The sequence below is a fragment of the Mixophyes fleayi genome, chromosome 5, assembly GCF_038048845.1.
Source record: "Mixophyes fleayi isolate aMixFle1 chromosome 5, aMixFle1.hap1, whole genome shotgun sequence".
NCBI classification, from domain to species: domain Eukaryota; kingdom Metazoa; phylum Chordata; class Amphibia; order Anura; family Limnodynastidae; genus Mixophyes; species Mixophyes fleayi.
This window is the reverse complement of record NC_134406.1, coordinates 65,489,694-65,514,341: the sequence shown is the minus strand read 5'-3', so window position 1 is coordinate 65,514,341 and position 24,648 is coordinate 65,489,694. Positions and strand designations below refer to the sequence as shown.

Below are 24,648 nucleotides of genomic sequence, written 5' to 3'. Positions count from 1 at the left end.
CTGTGTTGGTTCTCCTCTGGAGTGTACTATCTGCTGACTCTACTGCCATCATTGACTGTGTTATCTCATGCCGGATTACTTCAAGAGACTTTCTATATTGGCAGTGTTGTTCAGTCATTTATACATTTATATTGTGCATATTACTGTGGATCAAAGTCAAGGTGCCCGTGTATATATTGTGTTGCAGTCTCTCCCCGTGCACCTCCTCACATATATATTCAGTAGTACAACTTGCTAGTGGCAGACCACTGACTCCTGTTTACAGTTTCACCTGTTCCAGTATCCTCTCACATAGCAGTGGTACAACTTGCTAACGCAGACCACTGACTCCCCGGATACCTCCACTTGGATTCCATTCCTTCACTCAGACAGCGGTACAACTTGCTATCCGCAGACCGCTGACTCTCATCACCTCCTCGTTTCTGTTGGACATTCCTCCTCACTATAGCAGTGGTACAACTTGCTACCGCAGACCACTGACTACCTTCACGTGTCCTTTGTCCATACAGTTCCTCGTGTATTACTACCTCCATATTGCCAGTGCTGCTAGTCATAGACTTTCCTGAGCATCTCATCATCTGCTATTTCCTGTTCCGTGATCACCCTGCTACCAGAGTACCATATTACCACCTATACTGCTCTGGTAAGCCTATCACCTGGTGATCCCTGGGTAAAGACTCCTAGTGCCCGTGACAGTTACCTACAAAATACACTATTAGAATTTATGTCAATGGGGATATTTCATTTTGTATGGAACATAAATAATTCTTTAGTGAAATGACTGTTTTAACATTCATATACAAAATTTACACAGCTGTCATATAAATAGCAACTTGAAATTTGCATTGTTTTAGTGAATTATAAAGAAATGTATTTTAATATCTTAATATTTTATTATTTAAAAACGATTTTAATTTTCACACCACACCAAATAGATCACAGTACTTTTATCTAGCACATTGATCTTTTATGTTACCTCTTTTCAGATGTGGCCAGGATCTTGTCCTCCCCTCTCCCTTCAAGTGCCCGATGACATGAATTACAGAATTGCACAGTAAGGGTGGGATCATGGTGATGCAATTTGTGGCATCACACTTTATGAAATAAAAGGATCTGTGCTTTGAGCTGTGTTTATAACATGCACTTATACTTAATATGTTGTTTTTAATGCTGGCCACACACTGTGTATTGAACCTGGGTATTTTTTTGTTTATCATTCTGTTCTGTCCGATTGGTAAGTCTGATTGACCAATGATCATGATCTTCATGTTTACAGATAGCTGCAGATCTGTACAATATGGTCCACCATGTGTGTGGCCAAGGTGGTCACAGATTAGACTGTTCCGTGAACCGGTGGAACAGCTAAATCTTCTTCTGTATTGGCAGCATAATTAGCCATCTTTTGCATTATGTGAACCAAGATAAACCTTGATGTTGGATTATACTGTAGCACAATGTAAGGGTTAAGCCATCTGTATTACCAAAAGAGAAATGGTTAAACAAACAGTACCTCCAACGGTTTGACATAATCTCGCTTGTTGTCTCATCTGATAAGCCTCAAAGTCAAATGCTTGACCTTCTTCATTACCGCTATTATCTTCAATCCCATCAACAACTCTGTTAAATGTAAAATATTATTATTGATTATCTCAGGTATGTAGTGGACAATATAAAGAATACTGCTAATAATACAAGATTTTAATGTAATGTCACAAGTGTATCGAATACTGTAAATAAACAATTTGACAGGTATACAGGTATGGGATCTATTGCACAGAAATTTCCAAATACAAGGCTACCTGTAATTTGCAACACCATAAATTACATTTAAAAATGCCTCTGTCATTCTCCTTCTAATTAAATTGTTTTGCAGTGCTCCTCACAGTGGCTGTCCAGAGACACTTGATGACTGTGTCTTTGTACATTACATTGTTATCGAACATCAGAAATCCAGATAAATTATCTCATCCTGTCCTATAAATATGTGTAATTTTTAGTCTTTGAAGTACCACACGTTATGTTTTAAAAATTATTATATAGCCACAAAATAGGAAGACATGTAATATGTTGGTCAATAAATAGAGATTCATCTGCAAATGAAAGATACACATTATGCTATTAATCGGCTAGTAGGGCTCCTGTTTATCATTCTTTATATAAGAAGGGTGCTAACACCATTCAACAATACATATGTGGGACTTTCAGGAGCGTACTAGAAGTAAAAGATATTTAAGATCACTTTAAATGCTGATTAAACATTTTTCTGTGCAGATATCCAATCTATAATATTATTGAAGCACATTGCATGATGCGAATACAATGGTTCTACCATGGTATGATAACTTTTACATGTACAGTACATTTTGAGAAGTCTATGATTCTTATTCCTACACATGGAGTAAAGTCTATTGCAGTGAAATGGTGGTTAGCACTTCTGCCTCACAGCACTGGGGTCATAGGTTTGATTCACAACCATGGCCTTATCTGTGTGGAGTTTGTATGTTCTCCTTGTGTTTGCGTGGGTTTCCACCAGGTGCTTCTGTTTCCTCCCACACTCCAAAAACATACTGGTAGGTTAATTGGCTGCTATCAAATTGACCTTAGTCTGTGTGTATGTATATTAGGGAATTTAGACTGTAAGCTCCAATGGGGCAGGGACTGATGTGAAAGAGTGGTGCTATATAAATAGCTAGAGATGATGATGATGATGATGATGATGATGACCTCTAAAACATTAAGCCCTTAATGACCAGATGTGTATATTTCTATATGAAGAGACCAATTTTTACATTTCCCCATGCATTGGTTTCCTGGGAATAATTTTGTAATTTTGTAGTCAACCTCTAGGTTATTTTTTTGACAAATTTAACGTTCTTTTGGCAGCATATTGGAATAAATACCCCTCTTCATTTGGACATTTTACGGAAAAAAAGACGAATAGTCATAGTTTCGGATCACACAAAAATATCTTAACGTATTATACTGTTTATAAAGATGCCAAAAATGTGTACTTTATCACATATTTGGGCTAGTAATGAGGGTTAATAAATTTTATATTCCCAGGGACTCTCCCTCCTCTATAGAAAACTAACTAATATGTCACCAAGATTTCCATAGAAAACCAAAGAAATATGATGCATCGCCTATGCAATGTTCTATATAGAATACTGTTTAGTGGTCATCTGTCAGCCAGATAATGGTTCTTATCTGGTACATAGTCTGTTTTTGGGATGTAAATGGAAGCACAGTACACCATGGCATACATTTACACCAGTGTGCTTGAACAGGTAACATTTTTCAAAATGAAAACATATTTTTTGTTATTCCCAGATGTGAATGCAAAAGCTCAGATACAATGAAACTAGCTGATACAAAAATTCTACTGTGGTGTCCCCAGCTGACTGTGTGATGAGTTCCAGTCACTGTGTTACCATATGGCATCATCCCCAAACCATGTGTCACACAGTGAAACCTAGTGAGTTGGCAGATCTCCAATTCTATATTTGGACATGAGCCCTCTTTGTTCCAAATTTCTGAACCATTATTTAATAACGCAAATAACATTATTAAATATGGAACTCAGTGATAGAAGTGTAATCTATCCTTTAATTATTAATTATTATTATTATTATTATTATTATTTTTAACACAGCCCAAAATTCTCTACTATAAGCAACCAAAATAAAAAGACACTGAATGACGGTAATTGCAAATATTGTCATCTTTCAATGAGCTGTCATCTCCAACTATGGGGAACTGAGCATATCATTTAACAAGCATGAGTGTACTCCATGATTTGCTGACAATGTCATTATTTTGAAGCCTGAGGCAGTGAATTAACGTGCGGCAGTTTGTACTATAGAATTTGCTTATTTGTCGTTATAAAGATATTTGGCTGTGCGTGCAGGTATAAAGTATATAACATAAAAGTGTTCATATGTTTAATTTGACTTCTATAGTGACTTCTATACAATCTATAATACTGTGTAAATGGAATAATTGCACATACAGTAAAATCCACATGTGGAAACCCAGCAAGGTTGTCTCACTATGATATATGGTATCGTATTTTATACGGAGACAAATGAATCTCCCTTGCTGATTCTATTTTAGTTTAGCTGACATTCTTGCATTGCCTTTTATTTGTGAAAGTTGTCAATCATTTGAGGACGATGAGTGCCTACAGCAGAAAATCCAGGTCAGTTTCTTATTAATTTAGTTATTAAAATGTATTTATATAGCACCAACATACTCCTCAGTGCTTGACAATTCAGAACAAGCACAGATATAAAACAATACTGGGCATTAACAAACAGACAAAGAGAAAAGACGGACCAGCTTGCAATCTATAGCTTCTCTGTTTTCTGCATCTTGACAAAATAAAGGGCAACACAGATAAAATGGCAATATTATTAGTTGTTTTTCCATGTTGGTTTTGATGTTAATGTGAGTTAAATTAAGCAAGATGTCAACTGTACAATTAAACATGGAAGAAAAAAAAGTTATACCTCCCAAATGTCCTACCAATAATAATGATGATTGCATTTAATTACATGATCTTTTAAAATATTTCTACAAACTTTATTAAATGTACTTGTGACAGGATGGACCTTCTATGCCACCCTGTCTGCGGTGTTGCTGGGGACCGGCCGGGTTTGCCTTGCCTCCGCCCCCTTTCTTTTGCTGCTGTCGCCACTGTCAGCTATTATTTAGAAGTGGTCCAGCCACAGTACCTAATTTTGAATATTGTTCCTTGCATATGTTTGGCACTGGTAGGTTTTGTAGGAAGATTGTGACAATCTATGTATATTAAAGGAGAAATGCAGTAACAATTTATTTTTTATTTTTACATTTCCTATCCAAATAGCATTATCGAGGCTCTGGCGTGACTAAACAGCCTTCCACCGCTCATCGGTGCCACTGATCGCTGTAGGACCCAGAGTCTGGAGAGTTTAAATAAAAGTTGTAATGTGCAAGTGAGTCAAAGAGAGTGGAATGTACAAAGCTCAGCACCTGTCCTATCAAGTGTTGTTTGAAACCTTCTTCAACATTTTAATGCAGTTTCTTGGGCAGAGAGAACAATTTCATCAGCTAATTTTTAAAGATATGGAATACTTTGAAGTAAATCTTACTATAGATAAGTGAATTGTAAGGATCCTGGTATGCCACATGTTTAATGAATTGTATCAAGCAGCTGTGCTATAATGATGAAAAATAATGTAATGTAATGTATAATGTATAATGTAATATAATGTATAATGTAATTGGTAATCATTTTATAGAAAGACACGTTATGTGCTGACTGAGGGGAAAGCTGACAAGCAGGAGCAGTTGGCCAATTGGCCTTTAATAATATAAATAGGGTTAGAATGGAGAGACAAGGCTTTCATAAATGCATAGTCATTGATCATAGTGTCACTGTTTCCCAGACCTTAACAAGCAGTAATGTAGCAGATTCCCTAAATTCCACAGATGAAAATACTCGTAGCAATTATTGTTGTGTAGGAAGATGCAACTTCCATCTCATCGTGGTATCTACTTCTGAAATACCTTCCTGCACTAGCATATTGCAGCAAACATGAATACTTGTATTTATCAACAGGCCAAATGTTGTCAACCATGCCCAGATTTTAATTAACTGCATTGGAGGCATTAAATTGAAACATAGAATTTGGTGGCAGTTCTGGCTCCCTAGTTTTTTTTTATCAATGTCATCCCTGATAACCTCACAACCGTAGGTTTTTTTCACAGATACAGGATAGATAATGCCCACTCTAGCAAAGTCTCATCCTCATCAAATCCAAACCCTCATTCTAAATTGTAAACCGGAGCACTTTTCTCATAAGAGCTGCATATTGGATGCTTAGAAAGAAGTCATTGATCTGGAACCTCATTTGAGAACCCAAGGAGGAAAACTCACAATAGAATGGAATCACCACTTCCAGGAAAGATGAGGGAGCATCATGCACATTGGGGTTTAGAGAGCAACAGGAAACTTAACCACAAGCAGTCTCTAGCCTTCTGTCTGGGCTGATGTGTTAAAAGACATTGTTATATGAACTATTCCTGCACCTTTTATATTTTAACTTTTAAATTAAAAATTATATCACATAAAGTAGTTACAATGCACAGTGGAAGTAAAAGTCTAAATATCCTTATTGAAATTGCAGGTGTTTGTGATGTAAAGCCTGAAATTATGTTAAGTCTTGTCAAATCAGTTACCACCTTTAGGGCTAGATTTACTAAGCTGCGGGTTTGAAAAAGTGGGGATGTTGCCTATAGCAACCAATCAAATTCTAGCTTTCATTTATTTAGTACCTTCTACAAAATGACAGCTAGAATCTGATTGGTTGCCATAGGCAACATCCCCACTTTCTCAAACCCGCAGCTTAGTAAATCTAGCCCTTAATGTGACCTTGGAATCAACAAGATCAAGTGAAAAAATGAAGAAGAAAAAGAAGTGAAACTAAAATACTTAAGTGTGCGCACCCTTTCATAATGGAGCTGTAAACTTAAAAAAATCACATTCAAAATCATCAAAGATAATTAACATACACCTGCCAGCATTGGCAAGATCAGGACATTCTTCCAAATTTGATGACAGGATAAGGAGAATACGCATCATGAAGGTAATAAGAGACTTATGGCATCACTAAAAAGGAGCTGCAGGAATTTCTGGCAAGAACTGTTTACTCCTTGCATGTGACAGCAATCTCTTGTATTCTGCATATGTCTATGCTATGGGGTAGGGAGGCAAGAAGGAATCAATTTCTCCCCAAAAAAAGGAACATTCAAGCCTGTCTACATTTTGCACAAAAGAAAACATTCAATTACCCCAAAGCATGTGTGGAAAATGTGTTACGGTCGAAGGTTGAACTTTTTTGCCTCAATTGTAAAAGATATGTTTTGTGCAAAGAGAACATACCTGCTGTGAAACAGTAGATAAAAATAGGTGCACTCTAGTATTTCTTATGAGTTAGTTAGTGTGTTCTTGACTTAAGAGGCTGCTAATCATGGACTGTCCGAGCTCCAATGGAACAAAAAGTAAAGGAAAAGAGCAGCGCAACACTTTTATATGAATAGACAGTGTAGTGAAAGATTAAACCGTGAGCCTGGTAGTGTCCCAATAAAGTCTTTGATCATTTAATGTAAAGTCCATAGTCCATAACTGATCCAGTGTAAGTATAATATGTTCCTCATTTTTTTTGGAGGTATATACTATTGGACAGAGTGGATATGTAAGTTTAAAAATTCTCAATCATTGTGGAAATATATCTGTGTTAGGAAGAACTACAGCAACAAGGAGAATGTTGGGCATTTAGATCTAAAAGAATACTTTTGAATATTAGGATATCATCAGTTTAATACTTCCAGCTTTCTATTGATAACATCAGGATATCCAATTGAACTTTATGTACTAAGGACTTTACTTTAAATTGATAATTGACATTACCAGGAGCACAATTCAATCTTTCACTACACTGTCTATTCATATAAATGTGTAGCATTGCTCTTTTCATTTACTAATACTTACTGTGAAGTATGGCATTTTTATCATCATTATTATTATTGTTCATTTAGGTAACACCAATCATATTGCGGAGCACTGTACAGATAATATGTAATCATTTACATCAGTTCCTGCCCCATTGGGGCTTACATTCTAAATTCCCTATCACACACATATTCACTAGGGTCTAAATATTCTAACCCATCCTACTCAAGAGATGAAAATAGATATTATACAATGGTTAACATACTTTCCACACCTTCAGATATCCACAATGATATTTGCACGTTTATATACCATACAAAGATCTCATATCTATGTATTAGCATCCTCTTGTAATATATGTTCTTACTAATAAATAGATTTTATTATCTGGGTAAGTTGATCTTTCTCAATTTATTTATTTAGTATTTAGAATTTCTGAATACACTTTGGCTTATAACACATTGGCTTGTCTTATTATATATTCACACACCAGGCAGATAACCTCTGTAGAAAAAGTTATATATCATTTCTCTATACATGTTTGCTGTAAATGGTGCTGCTCTGATCCTTGTGTTAATTTAGTAGTAGTACTTCTTATGACATTAGCAGCAGCCAGGTAGAACACTGTATGGATACATGAATAAATAACAACACACGCATCCTAACATTATTGACAGAAAAGCTTGGTTTTCCATATGGAAAACCAAGTTCAAAGGCTATATTTACTAAACTGCGGGTTTGAAAAAGTGGAGATGTTGCCTATAGCAACCAATCAGATTCTAGTTGTCATTTTGTAGAATGCACTAAATAAATGAAAGCTAGAATCTGATTGGTTGCTATAGGCCACATCATTTTTAAAACCCACAGTTTAGTAAATATACCCCCAAGGCTTCTTCAACATTTAGGAGTTTCAATGAAACAGTCATCCCTACTACAAACAGCAACTTGAAAATCACTTTTAATACAAAAATTGATGTGTGACTAGAATGCTTTATGATCACACACAAATAAACATAGAGATGAGATTTACACAAAACCACTCAACACAAAATGGGCAATGTTGAATGCTTTTATCTAACACTTTCTATCACTGCATGGAACCTTACAAAGACCCTGGGCAAGGGAGGGTTGGCAAATTTTTGCCAAGGGGGCAACTCTGCAGCTTATTAGTGACATTTTAAAGGAAAAAAATACAGGTGCCCAGTGACCCTGCCCAAAATAGCCCACTATGGGACTGGCCCGAGGGACAGATTCCCCCCTGCTCCCCAGTCCAGCCTGCCCCTGACCCTGGGCCTCAGTCATTAAGGAGAGCAAAGCAAAAAAAAATTAATTGATCCTGGACAAACCATGTTATAATATAAGTGGTGCAAATTAGTTTATATTTTTGCATATGAGGAAAAACTGGATGTTGTTTCATGTAGCACATAAATACTTGATAGCTTTAGTTTAACATTGAAATGTAAAGTTGATCTAGGACATGCTCTACCCCAGCTATAAATCTGTTCCCACATTTTAAATTGATCTCCCCCTCCATTGCAGCATGGTTTTGCCAAAGTGCATAGTTACTCCTTTATTTTGTTTTGATCTCCTTATTGACTCAGGCCCCTTATATCTATCTTTCCTTATATTGTCCCTGTCCCACCATTAACAAGAAAACTATGCTGATTATTCATAAAATATATGAATTCACATATTAGATCTTTGCAATAACATGAATATTTAACTTTGCTTCTCATTGTCATCCCTTTTTCCTATTAGTACCTTGCCATTAAGTTCAACACAAATAGTTTTTCAAAAAGTCTTCTAGAGGGAGATTTAGAGTTACTCTGCATACTTGCCCACCCTCTCTACCATGTCATTTGCCCAACATCAGCATTGATAAACTGCCGTTTTTATTTAACATGTTTACAAAATTTAGGGGTGAATTTAAATAAATGATACTACACACCTGGGACTTAAATCGGGTGGTCCAAGGCTCGTGACTGTTGGAAGGTGAAGCATTAAATTCTTTTCCCTTCTTCTGCTGTTAATGTGGGATTCGTTCTCCTGCCTCGTCTTTGCAGAGTTTAGATTAGAAGATTTCATTGGTGACTTAAATGGAGCATTTCCAGAGAATGGTTTCAAATTGATCCCCAGTGAGCTATTTGTAGATTTTTTGTATTTAGAGGTTGTATTCCTTGTACGTATTGGCGACGGAGACGAAGGCTCTTCTTCCCCTGTGTCATCATCATCATCTTCCACAATGAACGATAGTCTTTTATTTATGCTGCCATTTCCCCTGGGTTCTGTCTAAAACAACCCAAATTTAGCATGTTAAACTTGACTTAAATTAAATTTTTTCTGTGGTTTACAGTCATGTTAATATATAAAGGTTAATATCATAACATCTTAAGTTGACACGGCAGCTAAGTGAAACAGTATTGCCAATTAAATGTATGATTTGTTACATAAATTATATTAATATTGGAACACTGTTACAATTCAGGAAATATAAAGAATAACATATACATCATAAGTTTATTACTTTCCTGATACATTCCACTGATTACTAGCCAGCATTGTTTTTTAGAAGTTATTTCTTCAATTTTGTACACTTAGCCTTTAGCACACTACCTTTATTGTAGCATATATCAAATTCTGCTATCGGTATGAGGGACAAATGGGGTTAGAGTCATTAAGGGACAAAAAGCAGAAAGTTCTTCAGTCAGCTTGTACTGATATCTGAAGGAACTCAACTGCTTTACTTAACTAAAAAGGGTCAACATTGTGACAATGGTTCTCTTGGCTGTATTCCCAGAAATAAAATGAGAATCCATTAATAATTATTGGCTGATTATATCACTGTGTCTCACTTTGAGTAATGTATCCATATAAGTATAGAAGATGTGAGTTTCTTTAAGAGTAACCTTTGTGTAGGCTGATACTGCCATTTAATACATGATGAAACTCTATTTTATTTAACACATTTTTATTTAAAACAACTAAAAGAAAAATGAAGTTAATGTATCTGAAAGAGAATTTTGTTACATTTTCTAACATACATGTAAGAATTATGGTGTTCTAAAATATTTTATAATATTTGAAATTATATATGGTCTTCTCCACTGTTTGTATGACACACAAGTACATGAACAACACAACCATAATGAAAGATATTTACTAACTTTGCTCAAAGGTGCAAATCTGCACTACAACCAAATCAACAAATCAGATGTTTACTTTCATTCTCTAACTTGCCCTAGAGAGATGAATGCTAATAACTATGGTATAAATGTAGATTTGCCCTTTGAACAATGTTAGAAACTCCCCATGATAAAATGCACCAGTTACCTACAAACAATATTGACAGACATTTTGTGGGATGAACAAATATTCTTTAACATTCAGCCAATGATCTCACAAGAAATCAGTGACCTCACTGAGGCACTGCATGATCAGTATTCATGAGGTATTGGTTCAGAGTGAATTGAAAAGCTGCATTCAAATTAATATTGACTCGGACCACAAAATGGTGACCTCCACTGTATGTAAGTGGCGTGTTCTTTAGAAGCACATTATAATAATAGCATTTTGTGAAATATGTATATTTTTGTGAAATACATTGAAAGTAGTGGCAGCGTTTTAATTACCTCCACCTTTAAGGTGATGAAAAATAAGTCATTTTCATGTGGCTAAAAAGGTCTATAGCTGGCTTAGATAACCTGTGGCACTCCAGGTGTCGTGAAACTACAAGTCCCAGCATACCCTTCCAACAATAAGCTGCTATATATTGGCAAAGCATGCTGGGGCTTGTAGTTTCACAACACCTGGAGTGCCACAGGTTAGCCAAGCCTGGTCTATACTATCCCACCAAATATAAGTATTCTACATCCTACATTTTGTATGAACATGTATTGAGCAAAAATTTAATATGAAATCAACAGCTTTTTCCTACTAATGGGTTCCCTACTCCATAAAAAGGTGTATTATGGAAAAATGGGTGCATAATGTCGGAAAATGGACATACTTTAAATAACATTATTAACATAGTAAATATAGAATAGTTTTTATTTTCTCATCATGAGGCCTATTATTGTCTTTTCCATTAACTGTAATTTGGAAATGGATCATACTAATTCAAATAACATATCCAGAGTTCTATGAAAGTTTGTAATTATGCCCTCATTGCAATATTCTTGCCCACCCCCATCCTCCGCCATGTCATATCTTCTAAGTCAATGGTATAAATGTAAAATGTTTAAAAGCACTGAAGGACTATGACTGTTGAGTTGTCCATACAGACAGAAAACAAATACATACTTTTATTTTAGACAATAGCACCCCCATGATATAATGACATCCCTGCACCTCATCTGCCTTTTGGGTTCCTGGTAATTTAACGATATGCATAGCCTTGAATCACCTAGACACTCTTGACTTTGCAGAAGTGTTGGGAGATGCTATGCAAGTTCGAGTGAAGGGATTGGCAAAGGTTAGAGACTAAAAGTGTGGGCAGATGTCCCTGTGTAATACATGACCAGCAATTTGAGAAGATCTCTGTGTAACAATTGGGCAGTAATTTAGATGGATTCCTGTGCAACATATGTCTGTCAATTGGGGGATCTCTGTATATTATATATAGAGTGGAATTGGTGGATATTTCTGTGCAATATATCATCATCGTCACCATTTATTTATATAGCACCACTAATTCCGCAGCGCTGTACAGAGAACTCACTCCCATCAGTCCCTACCCCATTGGGGCTAACAGTCTAAATTCCCTAACTTATTCCCCTCTCAGTGGGGGTGTCTCTATGTAGTATATGACTTACAATACCATACCTCCCAACATTGAGACATGCAGAATTAAGACAAAACAAGCCTGCCCTGATCCTCCCAAACCCCACCCAGATCATCCCCCAAAAAGCTCGATTTTAGATAAAACTCCACCCATTTCACATAAACTCTGCTTTTTTTGAGGTCCACTATTTGAGACAGATAGGAGGTATGGTTGTTTTTGTGTAATATATAGTTGCCAATAGCTATATCACTGCCTTTGGCAGTAATTCGGCCAATAGAGTAAAAATATCACAGCCATAAGCAGACACATTACAACACTCTTGTGTATGTTCCTTTTATTTATGCCATATATTATATATCCACTTTGCTGATGATCTCATATATATTGTTCACGACTGATGTATCCTTGATACCTATTTTTCTTACCCAAAGCTCTGAACAGATCTATTGCATATTTTGTCACGTATTCTGTTGTATATTCTGCATTAGGCCAATGTTACAAGCTTTATTTTTGGTTCTTATTGTGACCTCCTTTTCTATCCTATGTAACTCTGTGCACAAAACCTTGTATGTAGTTATTCATGGTTTACATAAAAGCTCTGCACTTTCTAGTGGATGTTGGTGGCAAGTGCTAAAAACAGGTCCCCCATCTTCACATAAGTCCATTAGATTTGGCAACTATTCCTGTCACAAGACATATGCAGTTGTTAACATTTCTATTCTCCAAATGACAATATTGCTCACAGTGATCCTTTCAAGCTTGATGCATCAATTGCCATTCATAGATCTTTAGATTTTAGAAATCATAGCACTTAGAGATGGGCGATTCCCTGAATTATGGGCTGAAAAGTACCTCCATGTAATCCATGTACCCCATTGTGGTCCATGCACATTTAGATAATTAGCTGGGAACAATAGATGTCATTACTGCTGACATCTTTAGGCCCCCTAAAACCTCTCTTTAGTCAATAACTGATATGAAATCTGGGTAGCATTGTTTCAGCTAATAAAAAGTGAACAGTTGGATCTTGGGGACATAGGGAGAAATTTTGTGAAACTGCCTCTATTCTACCATATTTTTGGGGGGCAGTTTTTAAACTCCCAGATTTACTAAAGACAAAACTGATGGAAAATCGACAATTTATATAGCTCCACATTACAAATTGATATCCCTATTTTTAACGTGCTAAGAATATAAAGCATGAAACTTATCAAGCTGCAATTAGGCAAACCAGAAAATGCTGTTTGAGCTATCTTGCTTGTTATTACTTTAAAAAATAAAAATAATGTTAAAAAAGCCCTCCCTCGTATTCTGTAACAGCCAGTGCTACTCAGCGTCAGGACAGGTTCTCTGAAAGATGGGGAGAGGAACTGGCCAGTTCTTGATAGGGAACTACAAAATCATGTTAAAATGTCTACATGATCAAAAAATATAGTGGCCCCTTTCCTCAACTAGCGCACCCATTATAGACGGAAGAGATCATTTAGGCACTAAAAGTGCTCTATCTTCCCTTCCTAGGAAACAAAGAAACTCAGGGGCACCTTTGTTTTAAAGAGGGAAGTTTCACTTTCAAATTAGGTACCCCTTTAAGTTATTATCTGGTGATCACCAAACAATAACACCATACACTACAAAAAATATTAAGGAGCCCAGGATGAAAGAGGGGTATTGTAATGCACAAATGTCATCTTCCTGGCACCTAGAGACTCAGGGGCATTTACTAGAGGGTAGTTCCCTCTTTCAAATAAGGTGCCAGTTTAGTGGTTAATGACTTGTAATCACCAAACAATAAAACCCTACACTAAACTAAGTGTTATGAATTCAGAGACTGGTGTTATAATGACCACATGTCCTCATCCTAGCTTCAATAAACTCAGTGGTAACCTCATGTGATGTGATAGGTTGTCTAGTTTTTAAAACAGTATGCCTTTTTTGGCTACCCATATTGTTCCTACACATCTTCTAGGCATTTCATTCAAGACTATGCAAACTAGCAAAAACATGCTTTATCATTTTCAAGTGCAGTTTTATTATGAAAACTATGTGTATAATCCTGCCTTTTGCTTTTTTGGAAAGGTAGATTGATGCCAAAGCAAGAAAGACAAAGTATTACTTGGTGGTGTTTAGACAAAAATAGACACATTTGTTATTAGTTAACTTTCTTGCAATTTCAATTTAAAAAAAAAACACTTGTTTGGCCATTTTGGCTCGATGTTTTGCAATTACAGGAAGTATAGGCAAACTAATGGTATTTTCTAATATTAAAAAAACAAGGTATAATTTGTTTGTAAAAACAAAGTATTTGCTGATGGAATGTGACAAGCCCAAAAAGTGCCAACATGGGCTCAGTGGCAAAGGTGTTAATATCATTACACTACAAAGAAATGTGAGGGTCCATATTATTTATTTTACAGAATCATCATTTATTTAAGAATCAGGGGCACCATTTATTTATTTATTTAGGTAATGGGGGTATGATTTACTTATTTAAGAAACATGCATTACTTATTTAATAAACAAGGGCATTAACATGTTTTCATTGAATAATGGGGGCACTTGTACAGATTTATTGAGAAATTGAGCCACTATGCTTTATTTCATTGGTATTATTATGGACAGTGGTAAAAATGGAAATTTAGAAGTGACGGTATTAGAAATTTTAATGATGTAAAAGATGTGCATGTATATGGTTATGAGTATCCATTGTTTGTGTAGTGTATGTGTGATTTGTGTGCAAAGCATGTAAGGAGCATGTGGTAGTTATGGGTTGGTGCATACACTAGGTGGAAGTATACTAAACATGCATATGTATAGCAGGTAGTCATTTATTGTACACATGTGCATGGAAGATAAGTGGATTAAGGGTAAAGTTGATTTATATGAGTAGAATTTAAAAGATGAACTAGTAAGATTTATTATTATGTAGCTCAGTAGTCAAAGTGGAAATTTAGAAGTGGTGGTATGAAAAATGTTATGGGAATGTAAGTGAATGGAATTTGATAGTTTTACAATGAAGGCAGTAGGAGATGTGGCCTTATGGCACATCACCGTATACACCCCCACTTCAACCACTGATGTAGCTGCAATGCACTGATAGCACCAGGAAGCCGGAAAATTTACTGAAACAAGTGCATACTGAGTCTGTATTAAAGAAGAATACTAATGTGAGGATGAAGTACATACGCAGACTCCCAACACCATGCTCACCTCTCCCAAATAAGAGCTCAATATCAAGTGCTTCTAGGACAATGTGATAGATAAGCTTATTTTCCTCAATGTTCAACCCAGCTGGGGTCATGCCTCGCAGCCTCATGGGATGCCTCCCAACACTCCCAGCATGCTCCAGGGCCTTTCCCACAGCTGAGTGCTAGAGACAGCTAGAGGATAGCAGTGCACAGAGTATGATCTCCTCTCTCATATTGGAGTATATTTGTAATGCATGCTAGATACCATTTGTATAATATAAACACAGATTAAGGGTAAACAACCTTTTAGTAAAGTTGTCCTCAATGCAGAGCAGTGTATATGCATCAATCACATATGTGAGTTAATATAAATATTTATGCACAAGGATATGGAGAAGTGGGTGGGTGGGCTTTCTTTTTACCTTTCTTTAATTATTTATTTTTAACAAACAGGTAATGGATGCTTCCTCTAAACCGCCATCGGTTTAGGCCAAACCATATGCATTTTAATTAACTGTCCCTGTTTAACATTAATTAGATGGATCCTGATTTTGCATTTCAGTGTTTTCACTCATTTTCACTCATAGTTCCTACAACTCTACAATACCCATGCTCAATTCCATAGTGCCAGCATGCATGGGGGACGCCTTCCCTGGTTTACTTCAGACCTTATTAATTGATATCACTTTAGAGATTGTGGAAAGCAAAATTCTTGAAACTCATTAACAATTTATTTGTGCCCTTTTCTATTAGGAACCCTGACATCAGTCAATGTCCTACAGCTTAATATCTGGTCATTGCAAAACTGTCTTTTATCATTTGGTCAAATCCCCAAAGCATGGATGGCTAGAGCCATCCCAGTCTACAAAAGTGGTGACAACATATTATTTCATATAATAGACCTTTCTCCTTGATGCCTATATTATCCAAAGTCACAGAAATTGTTAATTGTCAAATCAGCATATTTAATAAAATGAAAAAACCTTAATCTGTTTCCATCTGGTCATTAAATAAACCAATGCACAGTAACAATAGCATTAAAAATATGCAATTAAATTCAGTGTGGATGGGTTTTGCAAAGCTTTTGACACTGCAGAACACACTGTTAGGCAAACGTTGGTGAACAGGTATTTGAAAACATGCACTAAAGCGGTTTTGCTCTTATTTATCATAAAAATCCCAATTTGTATCAATCTGTGGCTCCAACCTTATCCACCTAGATCTTGCTTGTGGGATCCTTCAAGGTTTTTGGACCACAATGTTTTCTGTAGTTATAAGTGACCAACCAGCACTCTGTAAATTAGTTGATATTTATTTATTTGAATGGTACAATCTTGTATGTACACTGTTTAAATAACTCTGACATTAAACATTTAGGACCTCATTTAGATTCGGATGCAAAGTCTATTTTAGGCGCAAGTGTACAAGATGCAGGCGGATTTGGTGCTCTCTACACATGCATGATAGTGTTTTTTTGTTGGATGCGCCTAAAACGGTCTTTGCGTCCAACTCTAAATGAGGTCCTTACTGCTATCTGAACACTGGCTAATTCATAACAAACTCTTCTTGTACACTGATAAGTAGAGATGTGTGCAGACCCCCATGGTTGACAAGAGGAGTAAAGCCACTTGAAGGTAGAGCTACTTGTATCTGAATAGCCAATGAGATAGGGAAAGGAGGGAATGTAACCTTACAATTTTTCTGACACTGCTCCACAATATAATTCAAATTTAGACAATTGGTTCTTATTCAGGGCAAGACATATTTTTGTTTTTTGGCGTGTGCTGCCGACAGTCAAACAGCCCCCTGTTTTTGTTTACTAAATAGTACAGATGTCACTGATACTGCCCCTCACACAATTGCTTGCAGATTGAAATACTTTTTAAGAGCAATATATCTATTTGCTTTTTGGGGTGTGCTGCTGACAGTCAAAGAGCACCCTGTTTTTTTGTCCACTAAATAGTACAGATGTCACTGATACTGCCCCTCACACAATTGCTTGCAGATTGAAACAAACTGGCTTTTAAAAACAAGAAATCTATTTGTTTTTTTAGGAGGGGTGCTGATCAGAGTTATACAGCACCCTGTTTTTGTCCACTAAATAGTTCAGAAGTCAGTGATACTGACCCTCATGCAACTGCTTGCAGATTGAAACAATAAGAAGTCTATTTGTTTTTTGGGTGTCCTGCTCAGAGTCGTAGAGCACACTGTTTTTTCTCCATTAAATAATTTGATGTCTATACTATATATAACAACCAGTAGCCACTACTCTTGACTCTCTGACACCCAATTGATCAGCACACAATTCTAGCAGACTGATAGCTAAATAAACTGAAGTAAAATCACAGCTTTTTCTATATAAATTGCCTCGTTCACCATGTCCTACCTTCTTCAAGCAATTTTCTTAGTACAGAATTGCAGCCACTCTCCTATTCACATGCTATCACTTAGGGCAGATGAGAACGAGAGAGAGAGTTGACATTTTACCAGGAATTATATTTTGCCTTGTTTTCAGAGCCATTTGGCACGAGAAACCGAGTCATGACTCTGATGGACTTGATAACCCAAAATTTGGATCTGTTGTATTTCTCAAAATCTGAACCACTCATCTCTACTGATAAGGTAGTAACCATGGGCCTGATTCATCAAGGTACGCAAACTCACGTTTCATACTTTGAGTGACGCAAACCCTTATATTTGCGTTGGAGTTTGAGATTGAGTAGACTTTGAGTGCCGCATCTGCTCTGTTTGCGCTGCGTATGTGGTGTTTTACGTAGCTCAAGTCCCGTTTAGCAGATGCGTATGAGTTTGCGTACCTTGATGAATCAGGCCCCATGTTACATGGGGCAAAGGCTTAACATGCAAAGTGTATTACACAACTTAAACTACTTATTAGAGCAAACTTCAACACTTATCTGGCAGCAATATTGAGATATAAATGCTTGGGTATATATCTTGACTCTGAGCTTTCTCTTGGTTTTCATATAATCACCATGACTTCCACAATGTATTCTAAATTTGGCTCGCTCTACAGAAGCAAATACTGCCTACACTCATGCCCCTAAAGTGCATTTCTACAACAAATACTAATTTGAAGTTATAGACTATGGGGATGTAGTTCATGGTACAGCCCCAAAAATTACACCTTAGCAAGATTGATACACTTTACAACTCAATCTGCTATTTTGTTTTGCTATGTAACTGCAAAACAAACCATTGTGATATGTAATCAGAGCTAGGTTGACACTAGGGTCTACACAGTGATATCAGTGGATATTCAGAAGAGGTCCTCCTCTTTGCTCTCTTCAGAGCAGAACGGGAGCCTGGGAGGCTACATTGGCATTGCTGAGCCTCTAACCAAATTTTCTATGGGACCCGGCGCAGCACTGTTCCAAATATGGGTCTAGACATATAGTTCACTCTGTCTCTTTGTTATTGAAATAGTTTGAGGACAAGTTAAAGAATTACCTGAACAGACTTCTTACCCCTACAGTTAAGAGCACCTGATACCTAAGATCTACTTCAGGAATCCTGACAATGTGTTACGTCTCACTGGAGACAACTTACAATACCCCCTCCCTCAGGGGTGGCCTCTGGACGCCCTATAGGGTTTAGAAGGAAATTTAGAGTGAAAATCCTTTAAAAGTCTAGGTGCATTTCCTGGTTAGAGCGGTGATGGGTGCTATTAAAGATGAGAAGCCCTTGATAAATTGTCTGTAGCAATTGGCGAAGCCTATGAACCTTTGCACCGCCTTAAGTCCAACTGGCTGAGGCTATTCCAACACTGCCTTCAGTTTCTCGGGATCCATGAGTAGACCAGTACCGGACATTTAAGAAGGGAAGGGAATTTTTTTCGAAGAGACAATTCTCTAGTTTACAGTATAATTGGTGTCGTCCAGGTAGATGACTATAAAGTGGTACAGAAAATCGTGAAAAATTTCATTGATAAAGTTTTGAAAAACGGCAGGGGCATTACTCAAGCCAAAAGGCATGACGAGGTATTCAAAGTGTCCATCATGGATATTGAATGCCATTTTCCACTCATCTCCTTGTTTAATACAAATGAGGTTATAAGCGCCTCTGAGGTCCAATTTGGAGAACACTGAAGATCCCTTGATCCTGTCAAATAACTCGGAGATCAAGGGTAGGGGAAATTTATTTTTCACCGTTATGGCATTTAGACCCCGGTAATCGATATAAGGACGAAGACCACCATCCTTTTTCTTTACGAAGAAGATCCCAGCCCCTGCTGGGGAGGTGTATTTCCTAATAAAACCTTGTTTCAGATTTTCTTCAATATACGTAGACATGGAGATAGATTCTGGCATGGATATAGGATAGACCCAGCCCCTGGGTGGCACTTTATCTGGTAGGAGTTCAATACTACAATTCCTGGGTCGGTGAGGAGGTAATTTAGAAGCCTCTTTCTCACTGAACACGTCAGAGAAGGAATGATATTGGGGAGGAATGCCCACAGAGATATGGGAGGAAGAAGCACCCTTGGATGGAGACCTCTTTACATTCGGGAGACAATGAGAATGACAGGCCAGGCCCCAAGCAAGAACTTCCGCTTTATGCCAATTCAGAGTGGGAGAATGAAGTTTGAGCAAGGGAAGACCCAACACTAAAGGATTGATGGCTTCGGGAATGACAAGGAAGGAAATGACTTCAGTGTGCAATGCTCCAATTTGCAGAGAAAGGTTCACAGTACGTTCCTTAGTAGATCCGCTTACAATACGACTGCCATCTATAGCAGTGAGGACCATGGGAGGATCCAGAGAAAGGGTAGGTACCCCTAATCTTCGAACAATGGCGGCACTTAAGAAATTCCCTGCAGCCCCGGAATCAATAAGAGCTGCAAGAGAACGTGGAATATCTTTGAAAAGTAGAAGGGCATGAATAGAAAAACAGGATTCAATGGGAGATGTAGAGGAAACACCTAACCTGGCATCTCCGGAACCAGTTAAGCTCTGTCGTTTCCCGGCCATTTGGCACAAGTACTCAGCAGATGCCCAGGTTCTCTACAGTATAAACATAGCCGGTTCTCTCTCCTCCTGAGAGAGACGTGCTCTGCCTAATTGCATAGGCTCTTCTACAGGAACTATAGGACTTTGAAAGCGCAGGGCCAAACGAAATCCCGAACGACGGGAAACCTCCTTCTCCTGGGTACGTACACGGAAACGAATGTCTATTTGATTGCAGAGCGTAACCAAAGCGTCCAAAGAGGTAGGAAGCTCACGAAGTGCTAATTCATCTTTAATCCATTCAGACAGGTCCTGCCAGAAGGTGGCCACCAACGCCTCTTCATTCCAACTGAGTTCAGCCGCTAGAGTGCGAAACTGGAGAGCGTACTGTCCAAGAGGGAGTGTACCCTGGTGAAGGCGTAGAAGGCCAGTAGCAGCACTGGACACCGGTCCGGGTTCATCGAAGATGCGCCAAAAGGTCTCCAAGAAAGTGGCACAATTGTGTAACAAAGGATTGTTATGTTCCCACATAGGAGATGCCCAGGCTAGCGCTGATCCAGATTATAATGATATAATGTAGGTCACTTTAGTTTTTCAAGTAGGAAAGGCGCCAGGCTGCATTTCAAAATGGATGGCACATTGATTTAAGAATCCACAGCATGCCTTGGGATCCACGTCAAACTTGGGAGGATTAGTAATACAAAGCTGCGAAGATGCAGGAGTAGGGGCCACAGCACCACTAGGAGGATGAGGGGCCTGTGGAGGCGAGGGAGGAAGCGGCGGTACTCCCACCTGGACCGAGAGGGTATTCTGGAGAGTATATAAACGGGTGGACATACTCTGAAGGAATTGCAGCAGCTGGGTTTGGTTCTTCTCTTGCTCTTCAACCCTAGCAGCCAGGTGCTCCAGCAGATCTCTAGCAGAAGGGTTCCCAGATCCATCCATAATGGGTCAGAGCAAACTGTTACATCTCACTGGAGACAATTACCAACCGGTATTAGCACTGGCCTTCCCAGGGTGCGGAGTCTAATGCACCCCCAGGTCTTCTCCAAGAACCGCCGCAAGGCGGGATGGTTTTAGCTGCCGGAGGCCCGCAGGTCGCGGCCCCTAGGTTAGCCCACCGGCATGGTAGAGACATAGTAGTAGGGTGAACGGTTCTGTGAACACAGTAAAAGGCCTCGTCTAGCTGGATATTAAACAGCTTAACTGTAAGAAGTAGGAAGCCAGACTTACCTTGCTGTATAGTAGAGAGGCACAAGGAGACAAATATGAGAGGAGTCAGGAACTGTAGCCGGTTCGGTACACAGAAGGTCAACCAGTGTGTGTTGCCAGGGATTCAGCAGATGCAGGGTTAATCAGACAAGCCGGGTCGGTACACAGAAGGACAGCCAGTTCGTGTTGCCAGGGATTCAGCAGATGCAGAGTTAAATAGACAAGCCAGGTCAGTACACAGAAAGTCAGCCAGTGTGTGTTGCCAGGGATTCCGCAGATGCAGGGTTAAATAGACAAGCCAGGTCGGTACACAGAAAGTCAGCCAATATTCACAGGGAGAAGTGCACAGGGAAAGCACAGGGATCAGCAGCAACCAGACGCTAAGTATACTTGTTGCTCTGACACAGGAGAGTGTCAGAGTGAAGACTAAATAGTGGGGAAGTTTGAATTCCCCGCCTCTGAGATTGCGTGATCAGACGGACCTAACACAATGGTCATAGATGCATAAGGATTCTGGAGACTCAGGCGTCTCTGATCAGGCTCCTCACTTCTTGAAGATCCTTTCCGAGTCACTTAAATCTGTCACCTGTCTGAGAGCTTTTAAAATTTCTGTCTTTTAGCTGCATAAACATATATGTACTTGTAATGCTTAACGAATTTTGTCTGCAATTAGGTTACATTCATTCATGATTTTCCCAGGACATACTTGATTATTTATTTTTGGTAAAATACTTTGTAAATAACTACATATATATGTATATTATTTGTATAAAATATATAATATGCTATATTTGCATTAACATCACTTAAATATGAGGCAAGGGCAAGCATATTCATATATACTCAATTGTTCACTATAATAAGTGATTCAACAATTCTGGGGTGCAGGGAAGTATCAGTCCCACACATCCAATACCTCTATAAAATAAAAAAAACCAAAATATTAAATCTAAAATTCGTTATCAGTGGCATTAATTCAATTAGTTTAGTGATACAAAATGTATGAATGTCATGTAGGCTTGTGGTCCCACATCCACACTGCCCTACTTTTCTCCCTACTTTTTTCCCTACTGTATGACACTGCTCCGCAGTGTCATACAGAAGGGAAAACAGGACATACATAAAACAAGGACATATATATAACAAGGACATACAAGGCTGACAAAATAAATGCAGACATGAAAACAAAGAGTAGAGGACACTGTCCATTTGAGAGCTTACATTCTAAGTGGAAGAGGGCGTAGATGAAACAAAAGGGAGCGAGTGTGGCTTATAGTGGAGACTGGGACAACTGTGATGGTATATTAGTGTGAATAGTATCATCAGGGATAAGATAAGCTTTAAAAAAAGAGTTGGGGTTTTAGAGAAGGCTGTGGGAAAGCCTGATTGGGCATGGTAGAGAATTCCGTAAGTGGGGAGCAGCATGAGAGAAGTCTTGAAGGTGCGAGTGAGAGGTGGTTACAATTACCCCAAATTAGTCCCCTTCCCCCACCTTGATCTTATCACCACTTACCTTCACCATAAAGATCTGTGCTTAGAATCTGTGTGTAGCTATGGTGCACAATTAAGGGAAATAAAAATCAAAGCTAAAATATAGATCTTCTTTGGAGAACTATCTGAACTATGAGAAGAAAAGCTGATTTGCTATTTTGGGACATTTTAGCTATATTAGCCCCATAAAATAAGAATATTATTACAATATGCTACCAAAGACAATCCTTATTTATCTTGAATTATTGCTTGGGCAAGAAGAAATAAAAAAATATTCCTGGTCAAATTAATAGGAAAATATGGGTCAGTTTCTACTCACATTTGCAGCAGAGCATAGCTAAACAGACCACAAAGAGTGGATTGTATTTATGTGCACCTGACTCATGTGACTTGCACTAATGGGAAAACAGAAACCTCAGCTGATAAACATTTGATGCACTTTATATCCTATGCACACCATAAATATAGTAACATTCATCATCCAAGGCACATGCCAAGTCACAGCCAGAGAGGTGGAGTGGCATTAGTTGCACTGTTCTTACTAAATATGTAGATCTCTTCATGCTTAGTAAATGTGGCCACTAAGGGTCCAAAGCATCTGGAGTAAATTTAATTTTGGTAGAGCTAGCTGTTTGGCAGCTCATTAATCATTGCAAATGTACAGAGAAATAAGGCCTTCTGCTCAGAATAACCTATGTATTTAATTGTACATTTATAGAAAATTAACTGTATGTGTTACATATATGACATATTTTCCCTTAAAAGGCTAACTACACTTTTCTGTAAACTAAATATAAGATTCCCCCTTAGCTAGCCCTCGATTAGTTATCACAGACAACAGGCGATGCTTGTGCACACTGGTATATGTGCGTCTACCCCACCAACATCGATGTCATGGAGGCCAAACTGCTAGTATGAACCTCTAGTTGAGCTATGGCAGTCAGCGCTAAAAAGATCTACTAATCTAGCAAATCCGCTGGCAGCAACACAAGACACTTTCTTTTCACCCAAACCATATATTTCTTGGGATTTTTGATGCAATGAATGCAATTCCTTAATCATATAGTCTAGTACTTAAGAGCCATTAGTCAGCTCCTTCCCCTTGACTTGAACAGTGTTAAACATTCTATTCCTCTCTTTGATTGACACTATGTTTACATGTACATTATTATACATTGTTATATTTTGTTTTCATCCTTTGTAAGTGTGCAAGTGTGCAATTTCTTTTAAAGCTTATGCTCTGAGGGTGCAAGGATTTATTTTCCAAAATATATGCAGCTGGAACATGTTCATTTGAGAAATGGGGTGTGTATAGGCATCCTGTGAACTTTAGATTGTGTTCTCTGCGTTACATGCCATACCTCCACTCCATTGTTTAGTTGTACACACTTGTCTGACATGCAGAGTGGTAACGCTTGATTGTGCTGTCTGTTTTGTATAAATGTGGGAGTCACTGTATTTTATTTTTTTCTCTTAGGATATTGCGGGGTTGACTATCATTAAATGTAATGACTTGGGTTT

General features: G+C 37.9%; 1 protein-coding gene across 1 annotated transcript in view; it reads right to left on the bottom strand.

The window, feature by feature from the left end:
* KCNH8 (potassium voltage-gated channel subfamily H member 8) overlaps positions 1-24,648 on the bottom strand; it is a 325,816-nt gene that overhangs the window by 20,561 nt on the left and 280,607 nt on the right. Inside the window, exons 13-14 of the mRNA XM_075212321.1 lie at positions 9,444-9,784; positions 1,511-1,617 (exon numbers count right to left, since the gene is read on the bottom strand). Of these exons, the coding sequence (XP_075068422.1) occupies positions 1,511-1,617; positions 9,444-9,784 (448 nt within the window). The remainder of the gene's footprint in view (positions 1-1,510; positions 1,618-9,443; positions 9,785-24,648) is intronic.